Here is a 20121-nt window from a genome sequence, read left to right as displayed (position 1 = left end):
TATTTTAAAGAGAACATATGAGAACTTCATGTGTGAGTACTTGTCCAATTAAAAGCCAGAAATCCAACGGAAGGCGATCAAAGAAGAGATCAGATCCCATGTCCCAAGCCATTGCATGAATCTGCATGAAAAGATTCCAAGGTTGCAATCATAGGACACTATACATGTAAATCGACGATAAAGCGAAACTTTCAAGGTTCAATTTCTTTGAAATCTCGACTCGACCAATGAAACAAGGAGGTGTTCAAAGTACATCTCACCCTTTTTGTTGATTTGTATACGTACCCAGGTAGATCCGCCTGGGGCCACCGCCCTGCCCGGAAACCAAGAAGACACGCAACGTTCTACTGTCATCCCCCTCCACTTCTCCTTCCCTTTCTCATAGTTCTCTTGGCCTCAATTGTTGGGTGCCATGCTTATTTGGTGATTCTGGTAAGCTTCCTCTTTCCCCATATTGTTTTTCTGCTTTGTTGATCATTACTGACACCCCCCGGAAGTCTATTTGGCTATAGGTAGTTTCTCGGTCGCTCTCTACATTTCATATTTTCAACATGTCGTCCCCTTCGCCCTCTCTGCGGAAGAGAGGCGGAAAGAAGGATGTTTACACCGCATTGCCTCTCTGACGATACCTCGACTCCCGTGTCGGTGCCGGTCAAACAGAAGTCGGAATGGGACTATTGGCTGGCCATAGTGATTCTCACCCTTCTGGCTTTCGCGACACGGTTCTACCGCCTCGATTACCCCAATGAGGTTGTATTCGATGAGGTTCATTTCGGCAAGGTAGGAGATCGAATGCCTTTTGTGGTGACACAATCTCTACGGAAAAGGGGGCCCTTCGACTAACATTGATATGACTTGTCTAGTTCGCTTCTTACTACCTTCAACGTACCTATTTCTTCGATGTGCACCCGCCTTTTGGAAAGCTGTTGTTTGCCCTCATGGGTTGGCTCGTGGGCTTCGATGGAAGCTTCCTGTTTGAGAACATCGGCGACTCTTACATCGAAAACAATGTGCCCTACCTCTCCCTCCGTGCCATGCCGGCTACTCTCGGTGCCTTGACAATTCCCGTGGTGTTCCTCATCATGTGGGAGTCTGGCTACTCCCTGCCAGCGTGTGTGCTGTCTGCTGGTCTGATGGTGTTTGATAACGCCCACGTGGGTGAGGACCGCCTGATCCTTTTGGACGCGACCCTAGTTCTGTCAATGGCACTCAGTATTTTGTGCTACGTCCGTTTCTACAAGTTGCGTCACGAACCGTTCGGCCGGAAGTGGTGGAAATGGCTTCTCCTGACCGGCTTCTGCATGAGTTGTGTCATCTCCACCAAATACGTCGGTTTCTTCACTTTCGTGACCATCGGCGCGGCGGTCCTCATTGACCTGTGGAACCTCCTGGATATCAACCGCGAGCAGGGAGCGCTGAGTATGATCAGCTGGGGCAAGCATTTTATTGCTCGCGCTGTTGGATTGGTCATCATCCCCTTCATGTTCTACTTGTTCTGGTTCCAGGTCCACTTCGCTATTCTCAACCGGTCTGGCCCCGGTGACGACTTCATGACCCCTGAGTTCCAGGAGACTCTGAGTGACAACCAGATGACCGCTCAGTCCGTTGGCATTCAATACTTCGACACCATTACCATGCGCCACAAGGACACTAAGGTCTTCCTCCACAGCCACTGGGATAAGTACCCCCTGCGTTATGACGACGGCCGTATTTCCAGCCAGGGCCAGCAGGTCACTGGCTATCCCCACAACGACACCAACAACCAGTGGCAGATCCTGCCGGCCGAGCCTCTGGCAGATCCGTCTGAGCCCAAGAGCGTGCGCAATGGCGACATCATCCAGCTCCGTCACATTGGAACCGAGAGTTATCTCCTGACTCACGATGTTGCATCTCCCTTCTTCCCCACCAACCAGGAGTTCACTACAGTCTCCCAAGAATTGGCTGATGGTGAGCGCCACAATGACACCCTGTTCGAGCTCAAGATCGAGTCGGGCAAGACTGCTCAGGAGTTCCGTACTCTTGCTAGCTTGTTCAAGCTGGTCCACGTCCCAACTCGGGTCGCTTTGTGGACACACACAACCCCTCTGCCAGAGTGGGGTTACAAGCAGGCTGAAATTAACGGTAACAAGAATATCCTCCAGTCCAGCAACATGTGGTACGTAGAGAACATCGAGAACTTGGCGGAGGATAGTCCTCGCCTGGTCAAGGAGGAGCGTAAGGTCAAGACCCTGCCTTTCCTGCGCAAGTACTTTGAGCTGCAGGGTGCCATGTTCCACCACAACAACGCTCTGACCAGCAGCCACCCCTATGCCACCGAGCCCTTCCAGTGGCCTTTCCTGTTGCGGGGTGTGAGCTTCTGGACTAAGAACGATACTCGTGAGCAGATCTACTTCTTGGGTAACCCCATTGGATGGTGGATTGCCAGTAGTATTCTGGCCGTGTTTGCCGGCGTTGTTGGTGCTGACCAGCTTTCACTTCGCCGTGGTGTTGATGCGTTGGAAGAAAGTAAGTCGAAAAACCAACATTACTCTTATCCTTTTTTTGGTTCCGGTAATTAACATGTTCATCAGTTTGGGGCCCCGGTACGCGTTCGCGTCTGTACAACAGCACCGGTTTCTTGTTCCTGTGCTGGGCTGCGCACTACTTCCCCTTCTGGCTGATGGGTCGCCAGCGCTTCCTGCATCACTACCTGCCCTCGCACCTGGCGTCCACCATGGTGTGTGGTGCACTGATTGAATTCATTTTCAACCTGCAGCCGCTCGATCCCCGCACTGCACTTCCCCTGTGGATGATCCCTCGGGCAAGTCTAAGGCGCGGTCTCTCAGCAGCCTGCGACGGTTCATCACCGCCAAGGAACGCATGGGCTGCAGGTCGCTCATCGCAGGCTGGATTGCCACACTTATCATTCTGGCTGCCACCATCTGGGGCTTCATCTTCTATGCGCCCTTGACTTACGGTACCCCCGGCCTCGATGTGGCGGGCGTCAATGCGCGCAAGTGGCTGAACTACGACCTGCACTTTGCCAAATAAGCTCCTCGTAGGCCTTGTTGGCCCAATCTGAGAGAACAGACCCATTCAAGAACGATGGGCTGAACTGAAATTGCAAAGTCGCAATTTTTGTAAGATAACTTATAATCTGTGATAAAAGGCGGGGGAGAAGGTGTTTTCTTTGCGCGATTGAAAACATGATGGAGGATTGATATTGGCCTTTGGTATCAATTGAAACCATTATGTATGTGCATGCATGTGTGGCCATTTGAGTTCTTCTTTTTACTCGATCCCGATGTAGGACATCTTCCGTGTCTATTAGAATATTAGAATATCTCTCGGTCGAGTCCTGTGTCACTATTGGTGGTACAGGATCATCAGCCGACCGTGTAAGCTCTCCAATACACTGATCCAGGTTGTATTGTGTTGGAGATGCAGATGCATGTATGTGGATCTGTCGATAGGAGATAGTGCCAGAAGAATGTGCCAATGCCGATCGTGATCGACTTGACACGTGACGACGATCAGTGACATGTGCGCATCGCATTGGAGCAGACGAAAATCTCATGTTTCGTGTATGCCGTCCTCAAAGTATAAAGTACTTTTTACTAAGGTGTCTTTTTGTCTAGATTAATATTCCAGACTGTGTGCATATGCCTAGACCCCTTCGCCTTTCCACATTCTTTGGCTTTGCCTTTTCATAAATTCTGTGTTTATTTTTAGACAAAAAGAAACAGCCCACTGTTTATTGTACAAAGACACTCCCACTTCCCACTTACTATGTATAGCAAACGGTTTCACATTGGAGTCCTATGAGATCATGGACTTGTGCCCAATTTTTAAATAAATAAAAGCACACAATACTCCGTAGTATTATTAGTATTACTAGTATGGATATGATATCCATAGAACCTAAGGTACTAATAATCCTAGAATGCCAATAGTAGTCAAAATACTCAGACCACGTCTGGACTGATAAGGGACTAGACTCAGTAGCGTCTCTTTTTTTGCCTCTTCTACTCCGTACTTTGTACACATTCTCTCTTTTTCTCTCTTTTTCATTCTTTACTCCCCTTTGGTGGTTTTCACAGTCTCTCCACTCCCATCTTCGGCTCTTATTGGTGTGTTCTTTGACAGAACTGAAACGGACATTTCCGCGTCTCACCCGATACTTATGGTGGGTTCAAATTCTTTTTCAAGGAAAAAAAAAAGAAAAAGAAAGACAGGAAAAAAAGGAAAAAAAAAAGCACATATTCGAGGCCCTGCAAGGAATTTGGGAATAATTACCTAGGTATCCAATTTGTTCCAAGGTTGTGAGATGCCATCGGATCGGACACATGCAAGACAACCCACTCTGTGGATTCCTGCCGGGCCTTTCATCACTCCGTTGACAAACCCATGTTGTGCTTCATCTATCCCTGAAAGCTTCTGACTGACTTCAATTCTTTCTCAGCTTATCCCCCTAAGCTTTGCTTTGTTTACCCTCGATCGTTATAATCTATTTGGACTGATCGCTTCTTCGTGCATCGCTTGCATTCGACACATCACCCTCAGAGGACACACAAGGATCGTCAAACCTTAATGAGATAGCTGCCCCCCTAACGCACTGGCCGGTTATTCAAATACCAGCCCGATCTATCAGAACATTGAAGTCGCTCCCATGCCTATGAAGCTGCCCAAAAGCTTTACGAGGCGGAAATCGTCCGGCAACGTTTTAGACGACGTGGAAACCCCTCACCAACCCTCCTTTCGAGTCTTCGAGCGCCCAGGGCCTCATCGATCCATGACAGATGGAGCGGCGTTGACCAAGCCGCTGAGTGAGGGCCATACGGTGCCGTCGATGATGGAGGATTCTGATAACATTTTTGCGGAGAGAGAACGACCCCTGGACAAGAGCCGGTACGATCGCCCATCGACCATGGATTCTCTCAGGAGACGACTGACTGGGAACCGTGATAGCGGTAACTACGAAAGTTCTACGTCAACCAGGCTAAGCTCGTCATCCACCCTCCCATCATCGACCGAAGTCCCGCCGCCCGACGAGACCCAATCCCCGCATTCCAGGATCCATGATGTACCAGCTCCGCCACCGCTCACGAGTGCACTGCGCGCAGCAGGACGAACTTTCTCGTTCGGTGGTCGATTCAGCAAGTCGGGACCGCAGGTACCTCGGCAACAAACACCAGATGCCGCGAAGAATCGCCCGGTGACGGGCAGCACTGACAGCACCGCCACTCCACCCAAGCTGCCCGATACAGACTTCGCTCTCAGCTCGCAAGACGATTTTAACAAGATGTTTGAGAATATGGATGCGCGAGAGGGTTCAGCAATACGGGAGTCATCCCCTAGACCGGGCAAGGTAAGACCTATTATCGTTCGTCCAGGTAAGGATGCAGTGCTGATAGTATCGCAGTACTCCTCGTCTCCGCCGACGCATGTTCTGCCCGAGTTCCAAAAAAGCAGGGCTGCGGCACCCGCCGCGATTAACACAGATCGATCCACTGCTGTCGAGTCACCCCTTACTCATGGGATCGTCGCCCGTCCGAAGAGGGTTTGCTACGTGGCCCGCATTCTCCACCCTTGACCAGAGCCAGTCAACCCTCGATACCGTTGTTGGTTTCCGGAAGCTTTCACCGTCTCCCAATCAGTTTGCTGAGGCCACTACTTCACATCGTTCCTTGGAGCGCCCGCGGGGAACTGAGAGAGGAGGACTGCGCAGGAGTGGGATATATTCGGCCAAGGGGAATCCGCACCTTTTGACGACGAAGATGCCAAAATGGTCCGACAATCTATCCTGTGGAGCAAAGAAGGCACTTCGCCGTGGGCTGAGGGTAGCTCCTCTGGTGGAACACCCTTGATTGATAAGGGCAAAGCACCCAATTACTCTGGCCAAGTTAGCCCAGAAACTGATAATATGTTCCAATCCCGCGGTTCGCCCGCTCCGGCCGACAGATTGGATCCCTCCATTGCGGATCATGCGCGTTTGGCTGTGCAGTACGCAGATGCTCTCCCCAAGTCAACTTCTCCGGGTAACAAGGTGATGACTCCATCTCAGTTCGAGCACTATCGCCAGCAACAGGAGCTTCGACGTTCCAATAGCGATGCGACTAAGAGCGATGAAGAGTCTGATCATGAGGAGTTTGACGACGAAGAAGATGAGGTGGAGAAACAACGTGAGACGGAACGCCAACGACGAAAGCAGGAGGCTCATCTCTCTGTGTATCGCCAGCAGATGATGAAGATCACTGGCCAGCAAGCACCTGTGCAATCGCTACGTCCGGTCATGAGCGGAGCTAGCAATAGCACGCCCAATTTGCACCCCAGTCGCGTGTCTGTACTAGGCGAGAAGTCCACCAGTGGAAAGAGCAGCGAGGAAGAGGATGACGATGTACCGCTTGGAATTCTGGCCGCACACGGCTTCCCCAGTCAGAACCGCCCACCAACCCGCCTGAACAATGTCAGCTCCAACCCTAACCTTCGCGCATCCATGCAACCGCCGTATATATCATCTTCCAGCTCTGTTTCGGGGGCCGACCCCAACGGCAGCCGAGGCGGTCTGCCACCTTTTGCGAGGAACTTGCCGCGAGATCCTTACTTCGGTGCAGGTCTGGTTAACAACTCCAACCGTGAATCGTTGGCGTTCGGAGGTGGTTCGGTATATGGAGGATCTTCGTCCCCAGCACCTCCTTCCGGGGGTCTTGTTGGTGTTATAGCAAATGAGGAGCGGGCGCGGGCGATGCGCAGAGGAAGCCCGAACACACAAGCCATGCACGAAATGGGAGGAGTGCCTCGACCATACTCCATGATGCCGCCGCCGCAGCAAAACGTTAGCGCTGGGGAACAAGCTTCCATCCAGCTCTCGCAGCAGATGGCCACCATGATGCAGATGCAAATGCAGTGGATGCAGCAAATGATGCAAATGCAAGGTGGGCAGGGTCAGCCTATGATGCAAGGCATGCCAATGCCTCCTATGATGATGCCTGGTGGCGGGATGGCCATGCCTCCCATGGGCCCTCCTTCTATAGCAGGACCCCCATCCATGACTGGCAATCCGAACTTGCGGCCTATGTCCATGCCTGCATCATCCGTTCTCAATGTTCCGCCCTCGCTTCCACCCCACATCGACCAGCGTACGATGAGCATGCTTGACCCCAACATTTCTCGAGGGACTGGCTCGCCCATGCCGAATCTCTCTGGCAACCCATTCCGTCCCAGTACCGGATATGCCCCGTCAATTGCTCCGTCGGAGCGCAGCACCGCGGGAATGGCGTCTCGTTACCGGCCAGTGTCAGTCATGCAGCCCGAATCGAATTACGCAGTGGCATCCTCGACAAACAAGCCCTTCAGTGACGAAAACCACAACCCGATGGCTCAGTCGCACATTCCGAAATCGCATCTCGCCACTGTGACCGTCCGCCCCGTTTCACGGAGCACCGGCACTGCAAATCGAAAGCCCGGCTCCGACGATGAAGAGGATGACGACGAGGCCTGGGCTGACATGGTGAAGAAACGCGAGAAGAAGAAGAGCAGCTGGAAGATGAAGCGAGGGACGTCTTCGTTCGGAGATCTGCTGAGCGCTGTGCACTAAGTCCCTGCTTCTGTCTCCCATCCTTTATCCCTTTCATCTTTCCACAACTCGACCATGAAAGCGTGCTTGCATTGCATCTGAAAAGAAATCTGTCCGCATTACGCTGTATAGCCTGCCTCTTTCTTTGCATTTCCATTTCCGCTTCCGTCTTCTAATATCCCCCGCTCTCTCTACGACATGACATATGACGCACATACCATCAACTGAGAGAAGGGCTTGCCGTGCCATTTGGATATGGGCTCGATAATGCATCCCTTGCCCTCATCTCGCATCTTGTATGTCACTCCTCGTTCCCTGCCCCGGGGTTTCTTACCATCGTATCATGGTAATTCCGGTCTGGGCACAGGGATTCGACATTTACAAGTATGAATACATATGCTTTCCTTGTGCTTTTAGTCTATTTTTGATTTTTGAGTTCGGAGCTCTCCTCTTTCTTTTTCATTTTCTGCTTTCTTATGATATCGGCGCGGGAAGAGACATGGCGTTACTTATCTGACAAGTTTCTATCTCTTTGTTTTTTTCTTTTCCAGCTTTTACTGTGTTTTTGCATTGTCTTCTCGACAGAGCGCTCTGCGTTTACTTGACTCCCTTAATACATTTCGGGCCTTGTGGCCGTTATATCTTGTCTTTTCAGTGTTATTTCTTTCTTTTCTTTTCTTTTCTTTTCTTCAGGTTTCGTGTCTGGTGCTTCAGTGGGTTGTATATCTTACCGTAGCGTAGATCTGGGTCAAGATGGGTTCTCCATACAGTACCGCTAATATATGTCATGTCATATCAAGCTCGATTGCGTGCATCTAACTTAGAAATCTACGTGATGCGAGTGAGTGCAATCGTGAATTCGGCTTGGTTTACTAGGTTGACTGTCACTGGCTTCCTACATTGCAATCCAATTAATGAAAAATCGGTGGAACTATGTATTAGTTGCATGGTCGATTTCAGTAAACCAAAAAAATACTTATGCCTCAGAAGTCGAGATCAACACATGTACCTTCTAAAGTCCATTGACAAACATACACATGGTATAGTGCGGTAAATGTGGGCAAATATGATTTTGAAGCACCAGCACAGTGTTATCATGAAGTGAGATGAAGATAAAGTAAACACCGGGCGATAGTACACGGTCACGTGATGGAATACATCAGCAAGGTCACATGATCGATATCGATATCGATATCGATATGTATCACGATATCTTCATCACTCAACGTCAACATCGAAGAAATAGACAGGTGCGAAGTCAAGGCCCAAATAACGATATCAAGTGTAACCCCCTCGCTGGGTTCCTTTGTCTGAAGTTATTTGCTATCGATAAGCACCCTCAAAAGCGAACTGCGAAATCCCGCGCGTTTTGATCGCTCTTGTCTTTACAAGTCAAAACGCAGTGGACTGGTCATCTATAAATAGGGCTTGAAACTACGTCGAGATTCTCGTTCCTCGCCAGCTCTCATTTCCGCACCCCTTGGATCCACACATAGAAGCATATCATCTATACCGATACAGCCATCTTCCAACATTGCCCTCAAACCCTTTGGCCTTTTTCTAAAGCTTTCTTGCCACTATGAATGCCCCAGACCGGTGAGTTCATGCCAGCGTTTCTGCAATTTCTGAGGTTCTGTTCATTTTGAGCTGCTCCGGCGAAGTTTGTTGTACGTTGAATACTGGATCTTCGATTTCGGTTGGATATCAAATGTACCGCAGAACATCTTCCCCGGATTCCGGGGTAAACCGCGCGTTGGCCCTTCCATTTCTCATCAATTTGGGAAGGAAGGAAGGACATCGACGGCGAGGATGGCACTTTCTTCGCAACGTTGCTCCTGCCCTGGCGCGCGCTGCATGTCTATTTATCCTCTCCCCACCACAACGTCTTTTCCCTCTGTCATCCTCTTTTTCATCGTGGACTTTCATTCCGTTGTGCACTGCCATCCTCTTGCTTGCTCTCAATTCTTTGTTTCATCATCTCTGTTTGTGCAATCATGCCTCAGAGCCCTGCCATTGTCACGGCCACTGCGGCTATTGCCAGAGAGCGTGCTGGTCGCATTGGCCCGGGTCGCCATCCGCGCCATCCTCGCCCTGCCCTCCCTGATGACGCTCCTGACGTGTCAGTTGAATTAACTCACGGATTAACAATTTTGTTTCCCTTTATTTGTCCCTTTTCTGCGTTCTTGTGTCTCGTTTTTCATCCGTGGGCCATAAGCTGACCAAGGTCATGAATATAGTTATGAAGCCATCCTGCTCGCCCCCGCGAAAACAAAATTGATGTTGAGGTTGATACCCGTAAGTCATGCTGGCCAATGTAGACGGTGTATTCCCACTGACTGTATCTCTCTAGGCCTTCCTTCCGCCGCCATCTTTACTTTCCACAAGGAAGACCACACGCTTGGCAACATGCTGCGCCAGCGTCTCCTGAAGACTGCCCATGTGATCTTTGCTGCTTACCGCGTAAGCAACCTGCTATATGCACATGGTGTTGGAAAGATACTAACAACAATCCATTAGGTTCCTCACCCGCTGACCCCCGAGTTCCAGCTGCGTGTCCAGACTGACGGTGAGATCACCCCTCGTCAGGCCGTCATCAACGCCTCCCAGGCTCTGATCAAGGACCTGGGTATCTTATCTCGAGAATTTACCAAGGAGTACGAGCTTCGCAAGGCTGCCAACGCCGCCAATCAGCAACAGCAGCAGAACACCGTTGAGTAAATGGTTATGAGTGATACCCAGTCACCATCCATCTTCTTTTCTGAGGTCTGAAAATTTGGCGCATGGAGCAGTTATGGTCTTTTATGCCTTGCATTTCTTTTCTTTTTCGTTTTCGATCTGGGGAATTATGGGGCCCCCTTTTTTTCGCGGGCGCGTTTTCTTTTTTCTTTTTTCTGCTTTCTACTGTTTCTGAGAGGCTCAGCTACCCCATTGTCTAGCGGATGCCGAGAAATTTACAAGCTTAAAGCTTTAAATCATCATCATCAACCCAGTACGGAGTATTGCAGTCGTAGATCCAAAAATATCCCGAGCAAATGACTAAGCGCCCGATGAGGTTAGCGCAGGTGCCTCCGCGTCCAGCAACGGCGTCATTCGCATCCTCCTGAGACTCAACTCACTTACTACTTTGCATTCGTTCTTCTCGTCAATTTCTTGTTGGCTTTCCTGCATCCTTTTGCTCATGCAAGCGCGGTGTCTCTGATGTTTTCCTCGTCGAATAATTTCCTCGGGGGTGGTGCCACTGGCCGTCCCGGCCAGGCACCATTCATGCAACAGCAACAACAACCCCCCTGTTCGCAATTCCCCCAAGGCCAGCAGCCGCCATCAATCCAACAACCTCAACCGACTGGATTTGCTCCGCAGCCCACTGGTATTGCTCCACAGCCGACCGGATTTGCCGGCCAGCCCTCCCCGTTCGGTAACTCGCAGCTACAGCCTCAAGCCACCGGATTCCCCGCAGGACAGCTTCAGCCGCAATTCACTGGCTTCCCTGGTGCCGCGCCCCAGCAACCTCAGCAGCCACAAGCGCAAAGCTTCCAGCAACAATACACTGGATACCCTCCCCAAAACCAAGCACAGATGCCTCCTCCGGTGCCGCAGATACCAACTCGATTCAAGACCTCTAGCGATATCGCAAACTCCTTCCAAGATGCTGCTGGATCTGGGGTGCCGCCTCAGGTGCCGCCAAAGACAGGGTCAAAGATCCCGAGCATTCGGCTTTCTTTTATCACGGCGCAGGATCAGGCGAGGTTCGAGCAGCTCTTCAAGTCTGCGGTTGGCGATAGCAAGACAATGGATGGTGAGTTTCCGTACACCCAGTGGGTCCCATGTTATGGCTTGGATGGTAGTACTGACTGGTCACAATAGGCGACAAAGCAAGAGATCTTTTGTTGCGCTCCAAGTTGTCGGGCGCTGATCTTTCTAAGATCTGGGTCTTGTCTGATACCACTAAATCCGGACAGTTGCTATCCCCGAATTCGCATTGGCCATGTACCTCTGCAACATTCGTCTGACCGGTCGCGAGCTTCCTTCTTCCCTACCCGAAACGATCAAGAATGAGGTTTCCAGTATGGTTGACATCATCTCGTTCGATGTCCCCGACACACAACCGGCGCCGGTCCAACAACGAACAAACGTCCCCAACTTCGATGCGCCACTCATAGAGAACAAGTCGACACCCCCAATTGTCCAACAACCCGTTCCGCAGCAACCTAACAATGCCCAGCTCCTGTCGCAGCTGGCAGCGCAGCCTACTGGGTTCTTCCCCCAGCAGACTGGTATCCAGCAGCCAAACCAGACGGGCTTCCCTGGCCAGAACCAGTCTCAATTCCTTCAGCCTCAGCAAACAGGTTTCATGACTAACCCGCAGGCTACTGGATATACCGGCCCTCGGCCTCCGATGCCGCCTATGCCTACTGGTTACGGGTCGAACCTCAGCCCCGCCCAGACCGGTGGAATGCAAGGCCTGGGTGTGCAGCCTACCGGCCTGGCAGCGCAGCCTACGGGCATGCCAGGTCAGTGGGGTTTCATCAACACACCAGCGCAAGGGTTGCCCAACATCGATGCTATGAAGCAACAGCTCATGCCGCAGCCTGGGCGTGAAGGTGGGTTCAGTGCTGTTGGCCTTTCAGGAAATGCTACAGTTGCCTGGGCAATTACGAAGGAGGAGAAGAAGATTTACGATGATCTTTTCCGCGCATGGGACGGTTTCCGCAAGGGCTTCATCAGTGGCGAGACTGCCATCGAGATCATGGGCCAAAGTGGTCTGAATAGAAAAGATCTGGAACGGATCTGGACCCTGGCGGATCCCCATAACCGCGGCCGACTGAACATGGATGAGTTCGCCGTAGCTATGCACTTGATCTACCGTGCTCTGAACGGGTACCCAGTTCCCAGCCGTCTACCACCCGAGCTTGTCCCTCCTTCTACGAGACACTTAAATGACTCTATCGGTACAGTCAAGTCTCTGCTCTCTCAGGATGCTGAATCTCGCAAGGCTACTGGGGCGTTCCTGCAGCCCCAGAAGACCGGTGTCAGCTACCTTAAAGATCACTCATTCCGTGGTGGTGCAGCAGGCGCTTCTGGGACTGGCCGCAAAGATGCGACGATGTTCAAGAACAATGACTCCGCTGGTGGATACCGCTCTAGTGCACGTCGTCGCGTTGGTAACGAGGCTCGTACCCCGTCACCGGCCGCCTCCGGCGCGTCAGATGAGGAGTATTCTGTGGAACAGCTGCACAAGAAGATCCGCGAGGCCAAAGTTATGATTGACGCTGCCGACTTTGAGGACGAGAACCGAGCCGAGGATGATGATGCTCTAGACCGCCAGGATCGCCGTGAGGCAGAGAGTCTCATGGACCGTATCCGGCGTGTACAGGACGATCTCGATACCCATCCCAATGCTGCATTCCGTCAAGTGGACAGTGGAGCAGATCGTAGGGCTCTTCGTCGCCAACTGCAGTCTTTTGAAGATCAAGTTCCCCAGGTTGCATCTGATGTGCGTCGTCTTGAGCGTGAGATCGCCGATGCCAAGCTTGAGCTCTTCCGTCTCAAGGACGCCAAAGCACACCCCGGTGGCGCCTCTAACATCATTGGCACTGGCCCTGGCGGTACTGTGACTGAATCGGATCGGATTAAGGCTCGCGCACGTGCACGTATGCAAGCCCGGGCTGCCGAGCTTGCTGGGCGCCCCGCACCCGCGACGGAGGATGACGATGGCCAAGCAGCTCGTCGTCTGGAGTCTGAGAGCACTAACGTGAAGATGGAGCGGGAGCGCAACGACACCATGACCCGCGATGTTGAGGAAAGTGTCCGTGACTTCGCTCGTAGTTTGGAGGACAGTCTCCGGGAAGAAGGCCAGAACTCTACACGTGAGCATGAGAAGCGTCGTTGGGAAGAGGCATTGGGAGTTGAGGACGTCATCCGCGACTTCATCTACGACCTGAGCCGCAATGCGCGAACAGCGAATATTCGCAAAGAAGAGTATGTTATTGTCGCCAATCAAGAAAAGTGCCCAATACTGACAACTCATAGGCGTGAGAGACCTTCCCCGGATGTGCAGTCTCGAGCATCTCCAGCGGCTGAATCTGCCGCTGCGCGCCCTTCGATGCCTCCGTCCGTGGACTCGTCAAGCTCTCTTCCGGGTAGCACACATGAAGATCGTGTTGCAGCTGCTCGAGAGCGTGCACAGAAGCGTATTGCCGAGCGCATGGCTGCTGCTGGTCTGAAGCCCAATGACGCTACTGAGACTCTTGCGCAACGCCAGGAGCGTGAGAAGAAGGAGCGCGAAGATCGTGTCAAACGCGCCGAGGAAGAGGATGCTAAGCGGGAACAGGAGAGACAGCGTCGCCTCGCTGAGGAACGGGGCGGTCCTACTGAGGCAGCTCCGAAGACTGCGGGCAAGAAACCACCGCCGGCGCCGCCCACTCGCAGGGCTCGGACGGATAGTGCCGGCCAAGCCGATGCCAAGAAGGAAGAGGAATCCAAAGCGGAACAGGCTGCCCGTGAGCAGGCTATCAAGGAAGAGCAAGAGGTGCAGGAGGCAGAGACTAAGCGTCTAGAGTAAGTAATCCACGGCGGATAAAGACAAAATCAGTGGGCCTGGCTAATACATTTACAGGGGCGAAGCAAGTCAACGGGAGCTGGAATTCCAACGGGAGAAGGATGCCCAAGCCGAGCGACTTCGTGCTCTTGAGGAACAGGTCCGCCAGGGCAAGATCAAGAAGCAGGAAGAGAAGCGCCGCAGGAAGAGGCTAGCCGACAGGCCAAAGAGCAGGAAGCTATGCTTGAAGCCCAACGCATTGAACTGGAAGCGGCTAAGGAACGTGAGAGACAGCTGCAGCGTGAACTCGAGGGCCTTGACGAGTCATCGTCCGATGATGAAGGCCCTGCCGACATTACGCCCCAGTACAGCACGCCGACGCAGAGCCAGATTCTCCCCACCCCGCCTCCCGTGCCCACGATAGCTATTCCTGAACCTCCCGCCCCCGAAAGTGTGCCGAGCGAAATGAGCTCCCCCGAAAGCAGCCGTGGTGTTCCTGCCGTCGCGCCCGATGCTGAGTCCAAGAACCCATACTTCAAGCACAAGGCTCAGCCATCCGAACCCACCCAAGCGACCTCGCCGCCAACCACAGCTCAGTCTACGAACCCCTTCCACCGCTTGACCCAGCAAGAACCTATCAAGCCCACCTTCACCGGTGCAGCCCCCCTGGAACGCAAGACTCGTGCTCGCCCCGAGGAAGACGACGACTGGTCCGCTGCTGGATCCGAGGTCGATTCGTCTGATGATGAGGACGATCGTCCAACTGGTGGCAGCGCCAAACAACTTGCCAGCATCCTGTTCGGCACTATGGCGCCCCCACGTCCTCTGAGTGCCATGGACGAAGACAAGTCTCCCTCGAAATACACTACCCCGGTACAGGAAAGCCCTGTTGCACCCCCGCCCCCACCCCCAGCGACTCTCCCTCCTGTTCCTGCTATACCAAGCCCTAGCGATTCCGCCTCCCCGCCAGCCGCTCCATCTGCAGTACCTCCCCCGCCTCCGCCTCCGCCTCCCCCACCAGGAGGAGCTGGTGCACCTGCTATGCCCCCGCCCCCGCCTCCTGGCGGAGCCCCCTCTGCTCCCCCGCCACCCCCACCAGCTGGCATCCCGCCTCCACCTGCTCCCCCAGCTGCTGCCGGTGGTGCTGGCCGAGGCGCCCTCCTTGCGTCTATCCAGCAAGGCAAGTCCCTGAAGAAGACTCAAGTGAATGATCGTAGCACCAGCTCATCGGCTGGACGCGTGCTGTGAAGATGGAATTGGGGACTCTTTTTATTTTTGTTTTGAGACTACATACTGTACAGATGCAGAGTTGACGGGAAAGATATGACCGTACCTACGTGGTTGGAGAGTAAGGTGACGAGGTCCGCGGATAATGGGAGGGTAGTTAGCGAGTAGTTAGCTGTGGTTTCCCGTACTTTTCTTGGAATACTCATCGGTTTTGTTTATTATCATCATACCTTAAACCTCTGCCCAAATCTTCGATGTTTCATTCCAGGGGTTGCCTCAGGCCCCTGAAGCCTTAAAACACATCTGATTCATTGACTACTGCAAAGATGCTGCTGGGGCTACTCCAGTCTGGCCGAACTAACATTCCTATCTAGTTACCTACGTAGCTTAGGTACATATACACCCGCCAGGACTCATGGACTACCCGAACCAACTACATAAGTTACCTACAGAATCCCTATGTCGGACATTATTGTCACACATCAAGTTTATGTGCGTTGGCTGTTATGCTCCATACCTATATTGTCATTCCCGCCCAATGAGTACAAATGCCATTCAATTCTTCACGATCGACGACAATTTAAGACTAACAGAAACCCGGCACCGACAGACTAGGACAGAGGTGGGATACTCTGCTGGTTATGGAAAACATCATTCGGGTCTACCGCAGACTTGACCTGCTGCAGGCGATGCAGATTCTTGCCATAATACCCCGTCAATGCCTTGTCAGTTGGTTGCCTGGGATCCACATTCCCCACGTACTGGCCGTAGTAGGCATCGGGTTGCCTACTAGTCAGGACTTCGCTCAACCCATCCAGGAACTGCATCGTCGTGTCGGTCAGATTTCCACTAGTTCTTCCAAAGGAGAACATAAAGTACGAAGCATCACGGTGATAGAACGCTGTTTCTGATGGCGAGACGTCGCTCACCGCGCCACCCAATGCGGCAAAAGTGACCGCATACAAATCAGTACCATTTTTGGTCGTGGCTAGGTACTTGAAGACCTCCTCAGCAGCATCATCAGGTATGGGAGTCTGTTGATCGAAGACGAGATATTTGGCATAGAAATGCGACGGGGAAGCAATCCCAGCTGCTTTAGTCTGATCGCTTGCGGCGGCGGAGAAGTCGAAGAAGTTGGTGTAGGTTTTTATGTGTGACGTCTGGCGCTACTTTGAAGTGGCTGCTGAGATTAAAGGCCTCGAATTCCTCCTGACTGCCAAAGTATGCCCCGCCCAGTATCATGCTATTCGTCGTCGCAACCAGATCGTAGGCCATGTGTTGGGGCAAAGAGCCGCCGGCGAGCAATGAGTGCCAAGTCAAGAATACTGCTGCGCGGGCTGCTGGATCTGTCCCCTCCCAGATATAAGAGTAGGTGACGCTGGATGCGGGAACGGGCTCGGTGCGTATAGAGAAGTCGGTGACAATCCCGACGCTTGAAGCGGCGCCACGCACGGCGAAGAAAAGATCCTCGTTGTGAGACTTGGATGCTCGGACGATGGATGAGTTGGCCAGAACAACCTCTACCTCCTCCACATAGTCAAGTAATAGCCCGTGCATTCGTGACGCCGCTCCGGCACCTCCAACAGTGGCATGTCCACCGAGTCCCACTGTGAAGGTCGTCCCATGTGGAACATGTCGACCACCGTTGTTATACATGAGCTCGGTGACTCGGCCTAGGCAGTTACCTGGTCCTAATCGGGCAGTCCAGCTGGTTTCATCTATGCTGAAGTGCTGCAGATTATCTAGATTCATAGATAGCTCGCCGGTGGTTGACCCATAGTTGCTATAGTTGTGTCCGCCGCTTTTCGGTTAGATTTTGATGTCTGAATCCACGGCACATTTGACAGCGGCTGCTACCTGCTACGTATCCTAGGGCTGAGACAATGGCGGAAGGGGTCGTGAGAAGATCGAAATTGTACGGCGCGATAAGAGTAGAATAGTTGGGTGATTTGGAAAGGCGACGGCGCTAGTGTTGCCACCTACTGAAGCTAAGAGGCAGGTCGCAAATGCACTGGCGGCCTGCATTTTGAGATTGTAATTCTATAGAGTTAGCATTATTTCGTCATTGACGTTCGGGTTATATATAAGGCTCTTGTGCGCAGGAGAGTTCCGAGACCATTGTACAGCTAGTTATAATTCTGTGATCTTGTCTTGGGACAACTCCAAGGTCGAACGAGGGCCAAAAAATATCCAGACAGTTGATCTACTCTTCTCCGCTGCAAGGAACCAGTACGATTCTTCTCATTGGCACAGACATTCCGGAACCATAAAACAGCCTCACTTGGCAGGTCCGTTACGGAGTATTCTCAACTCCGGATACGAGATGAATCAATAAGATGTCCACGGGGATTTACAGACTAACCTGAAAGTGCAATTCTAAGCAAGCTCGACATACAGGATTCCTTTACCCAATCACACCTTGGCTTGATACCCCAATGTCAACCCATGTACACAGATAATGTATCTCAAAGACTAGAGCCGAGAAACTACTAGAAGCACTTTCATAGACATTAATAATATTGCTAGTATGTATGAGAGAGGTGATAATCAACTTCTAGGGACTCCGATGAGTTGAGTTGATTGTTAATTAACTATTTTCTAGGGCAGAGATTGATATTTATATGCGGCGATCCTCCGATGATAGACCCAAGCCTTGGCCCTCAAGTGATGCCAGACCAAGGGGCCCATCTCTAACAGCTCTCACTCAGAAGATGAGTCCTTGTCTTTCTCTGTAGTAGTATCAGCAGCTGTTTGCTGCAATTGCATCTTCCTCATCATCTCTGCCGCTTCGAATGAGTACTTGCACTTCATCCGGACCGCTTCACCGTAGCGATACATGATCAACGGGAATGGCATGCACAGAAGAGTCAAGAATGCCGGAATAGAGGAAGCCCAGTGAATTCCTAAATTGTGGTACATCTGTGTCGTGAAAAGAGGAAACACAGCGCCTACGACCGAGCGGAAGATGGCAGCTGCTGCCAGGACAGAGGCCGCATAGATGGTGTAAGTGTCGATCAAATAGTTCATGATTGGCAGGATTACCAGCACACACCCGAATCCAAATGGTGCAGATAGAATGATACTGACAGACCAGTGTATGCTAGGGTAGTTGGTCCAGGCAAAAGCGAACATGCCAATGGGGAGGGCAACACCTCCAACAATTGCAGGTGGCAGGCGGGATTCGGGGGGTTGCAGATTTTGCCGCAAAGAGCTTCATGTAGCGGCTGTTGTTGTCCCAGATGGCATAGACAAGGCCAAAGATGATGCCAACAGCAATTCCCAAGAACGCCAGTCCGCCGATGCCCACGCTCCAACCACGGTCTTCATTGTACACGATGGGCATGGCACCCATGAACATGTAGACTGTGCCGTAAATTATAGCCATGTAAACTGACGCTATCAAGACAATGGGCTCGAGGAACAAGAAGATCCAGGACGGAACAAAGCACGCTTGAAGACTTCCGACGGCAGCTTCTTCCCTTGGTTCTTTTCCAAAACGCTCACGTAGATCTTGCCATCGGCTTTGGCCAGTTGACGTGTCCGTCGCTGAAGCAACACCGGGCCATATGTCTCAGGAATGAAGACGATTCCCAGAATGCCGACCACGCCAATGAAGATCACGCAGACACCCTGGACCCATCTCCACCCGACGCTCTCAGACACGAATCCGCCCACGATTGGCCCCAAAATGGGACCGAGAAAGGGCGCAACACAATAGATGGTTAATGCCAGACCACGCTGAGCAGGTGGGAAGAGATCAGCAATTGTTCCACCAGAGTTGACGAGAGGCGAGCCACCAAATGTGCCGGCAAAGAATCTCAAGATGAGGAGGGTGGCCACGTTTTGGCTGCCTGCGGATCCGCCTAGAAAAGCGACCATGGCGATATGAGTGATAATCCACAGAATCTGTCTTCCGTATAGTTCGGACCTTAAGCCAATGTTAGCTGAATGTGCATAGTATGTGTATAGGATGGAACCATCGAAACGTACTGTGAAATAACATATGGTTAGCTGGGATCCATCGAAGTGACAAGGTGGTTAAAGGACTTACCAAAGGACCCCATACGGCAGGGCCAATCGCAAACCCGAGCACAAAGAGAGAAAGCCCGACAATGAAGACCTCCGTGCTGATGTCAAAGTCCTTGAAGACTTCAATTGCCGATACCGAGTATGCGGAGGAGGTAAACGTAACGGCGAAGACCGAGAGGGTCGCAATGGCTGCAATGAACCATTTACGGGACTGACCCCAGTTCATCGGATTGCCGGGGTCGTCTTTTTGGAACTCCACAACGAATGGGTCATCTTCGGTGCCCGAGCCATCGTAGGTGTGACCATTTTCGGCCTCGCCTGTGTTGATAGGAGCCTTTGGCTCGGTATAAGACATGGATTTGTCTTAGCGGTGCAAGTGAGGAAAGGGAGAGATCAATACAATGGTATTGACTATTGACAAGACTGAAAAAGAAGAGAGGGGAAGGGAGGAAGCTCCGTCTAACAACTTCGAGAATATTAAGAGCATAAATTTAAATTCTAGGCTGTGCAGCAGGATACCTCTTTTTTTACTCTCAAAGCTTTCGATCTATATAACGGCTTACCGGACGGCGGAGTTATTTACTGCGGAAGCTATCAAAGACGGACTGCTATTTCATTGGTCGACGCGTGGAAAGCGGATGCACTTCTCATTGGCTGTTTTCCAGGATTGCGGGAAGTGGAAACGAGTAGCGAATGACAGAGCCTTCCGCTGCGGGTCTATCTCCGAAACGGGAAGACATCTGATTGGTGGACTGCTGATTATCAATCAGGT

General features: G+C 51.9%; 6 protein-coding genes across 6 annotated transcripts; 4 read left to right on the top strand and 2 right to left on the bottom strand.

Moving 5' to 3' along the window:
* Positions 1-365: 365 nt before the first annotated feature.
* Positions 366-3030, top strand: pmt4 (dolichyl-phosphate-mannose-protein mannosyltransferase; the record flags this gene model as incomplete). The annotated part of the gene is made up of 5 exons (XM_057292449.1): positions 366-432; positions 498-780; positions 864-2505; positions 2571-2723; positions 2756-3030. The coding sequence occupies exons 2-5, from the start codon at positions 598-600 to the stop codon at positions 3028-3030; spliced, it is 2253 nt and encodes a 750-aa protein (XP_057147260.1). The 5' UTR covers positions 366-432; positions 498-597.
* A 1618-nt stretch (positions 3031-4648) lies between these two features.
* Positions 4649-7576, top strand: N7519_005672 (uncharacterized protein; the record flags this gene model as incomplete). The annotated part of the gene is made up of 4 exons (XM_057292448.1): positions 4649-5347; positions 5402-5539; positions 5577-5709; positions 5730-7576. 4 exons carry the CDS (start codon positions 4649-4651, stop codon positions 7574-7576), a joined length of 2817 nt encoding a protein of 938 aa, XP_057147259.1.
* Positions 7577-9549: 1973 nt separating this feature from the next.
* N7519_005671 (DNA-directed RNA polymerase II core subunit RPB11) lies at positions 9550-10273 on the top strand (the record flags this gene model as incomplete). Its single annotated transcript, XM_057292447.1, has 4 exons — positions 9550-9674; positions 9801-9850; positions 9906-10015; positions 10073-10273. 4 exons carry the CDS (start codon positions 9550-9552, stop codon positions 10271-10273), a joined length of 486 nt encoding a protein of 161 aa, XP_057147258.1.
* A 480-nt stretch (positions 10274-10753) lies between these two features.
* Positions 10754-15341, top strand: pan1 (actin cytoskeleton-regulatory complex protein PAN1; the record flags this gene model as incomplete). Its single annotated transcript, XM_057292446.1, is given in 5 exon segments — positions 10754-11351; positions 11515-13534; positions 13586-14113; positions 14172-14376; positions 14388-15341. 5 exon segments carry the CDS (start codon positions 10754-10756, stop codon positions 15339-15341), a joined length of 4305 nt encoding a protein of 1434 aa, XP_057147257.1.
* Positions 15342-15931: 590 nt separating this feature from the next.
* Positions 15932-16976, bottom strand: N7519_005669 (FAD-binding oxidoreductase; the record flags this gene model as incomplete). The annotated part of the gene is made up of 2 exons (XM_057292445.1): positions 15932-16420; positions 16491-16976. 2 exons carry the CDS (start codon positions 16974-16976, stop codon positions 15932-15934), a joined length of 975 nt encoding a protein of 324 aa, XP_057147256.1.
* Positions 16977-18020: 1044 nt separating this feature from the next.
* Positions 18021-19704, bottom strand: N7519_005668 (uncharacterized protein; the record flags this gene model as incomplete). The annotated part of the gene is made up of 4 exons (XM_057292444.1): positions 18021-18420; positions 18473-18683; positions 18743-19248; positions 19298-19704. The coding sequence occupies 4 exons, from the start codon at positions 19702-19704 to the stop codon at positions 18021-18023; spliced, it is 1524 nt and encodes a 507-aa protein (XP_057147255.1).
* Positions 19705-20121: the final 417 nt, after the last annotated feature.

This window comes from Penicillium mononematosum (genome assembly GCF_028829835.1).
Source record: "Penicillium mononematosum strain IBT 11891 chromosome Unknown utg000003l:1.0-8172316.0:1.0-8177699.0, whole genome shotgun sequence".
NCBI classification, from domain to species: Eukaryota; Fungi; Ascomycota; class Eurotiomycetes; order Eurotiales; family Aspergillaceae; genus Penicillium; species Penicillium mononematosum.
The sequence above is the reverse complement of the archived record's forward strand: the minus strand, read 5'-3'. Positions and strand labels throughout refer to the sequence as shown.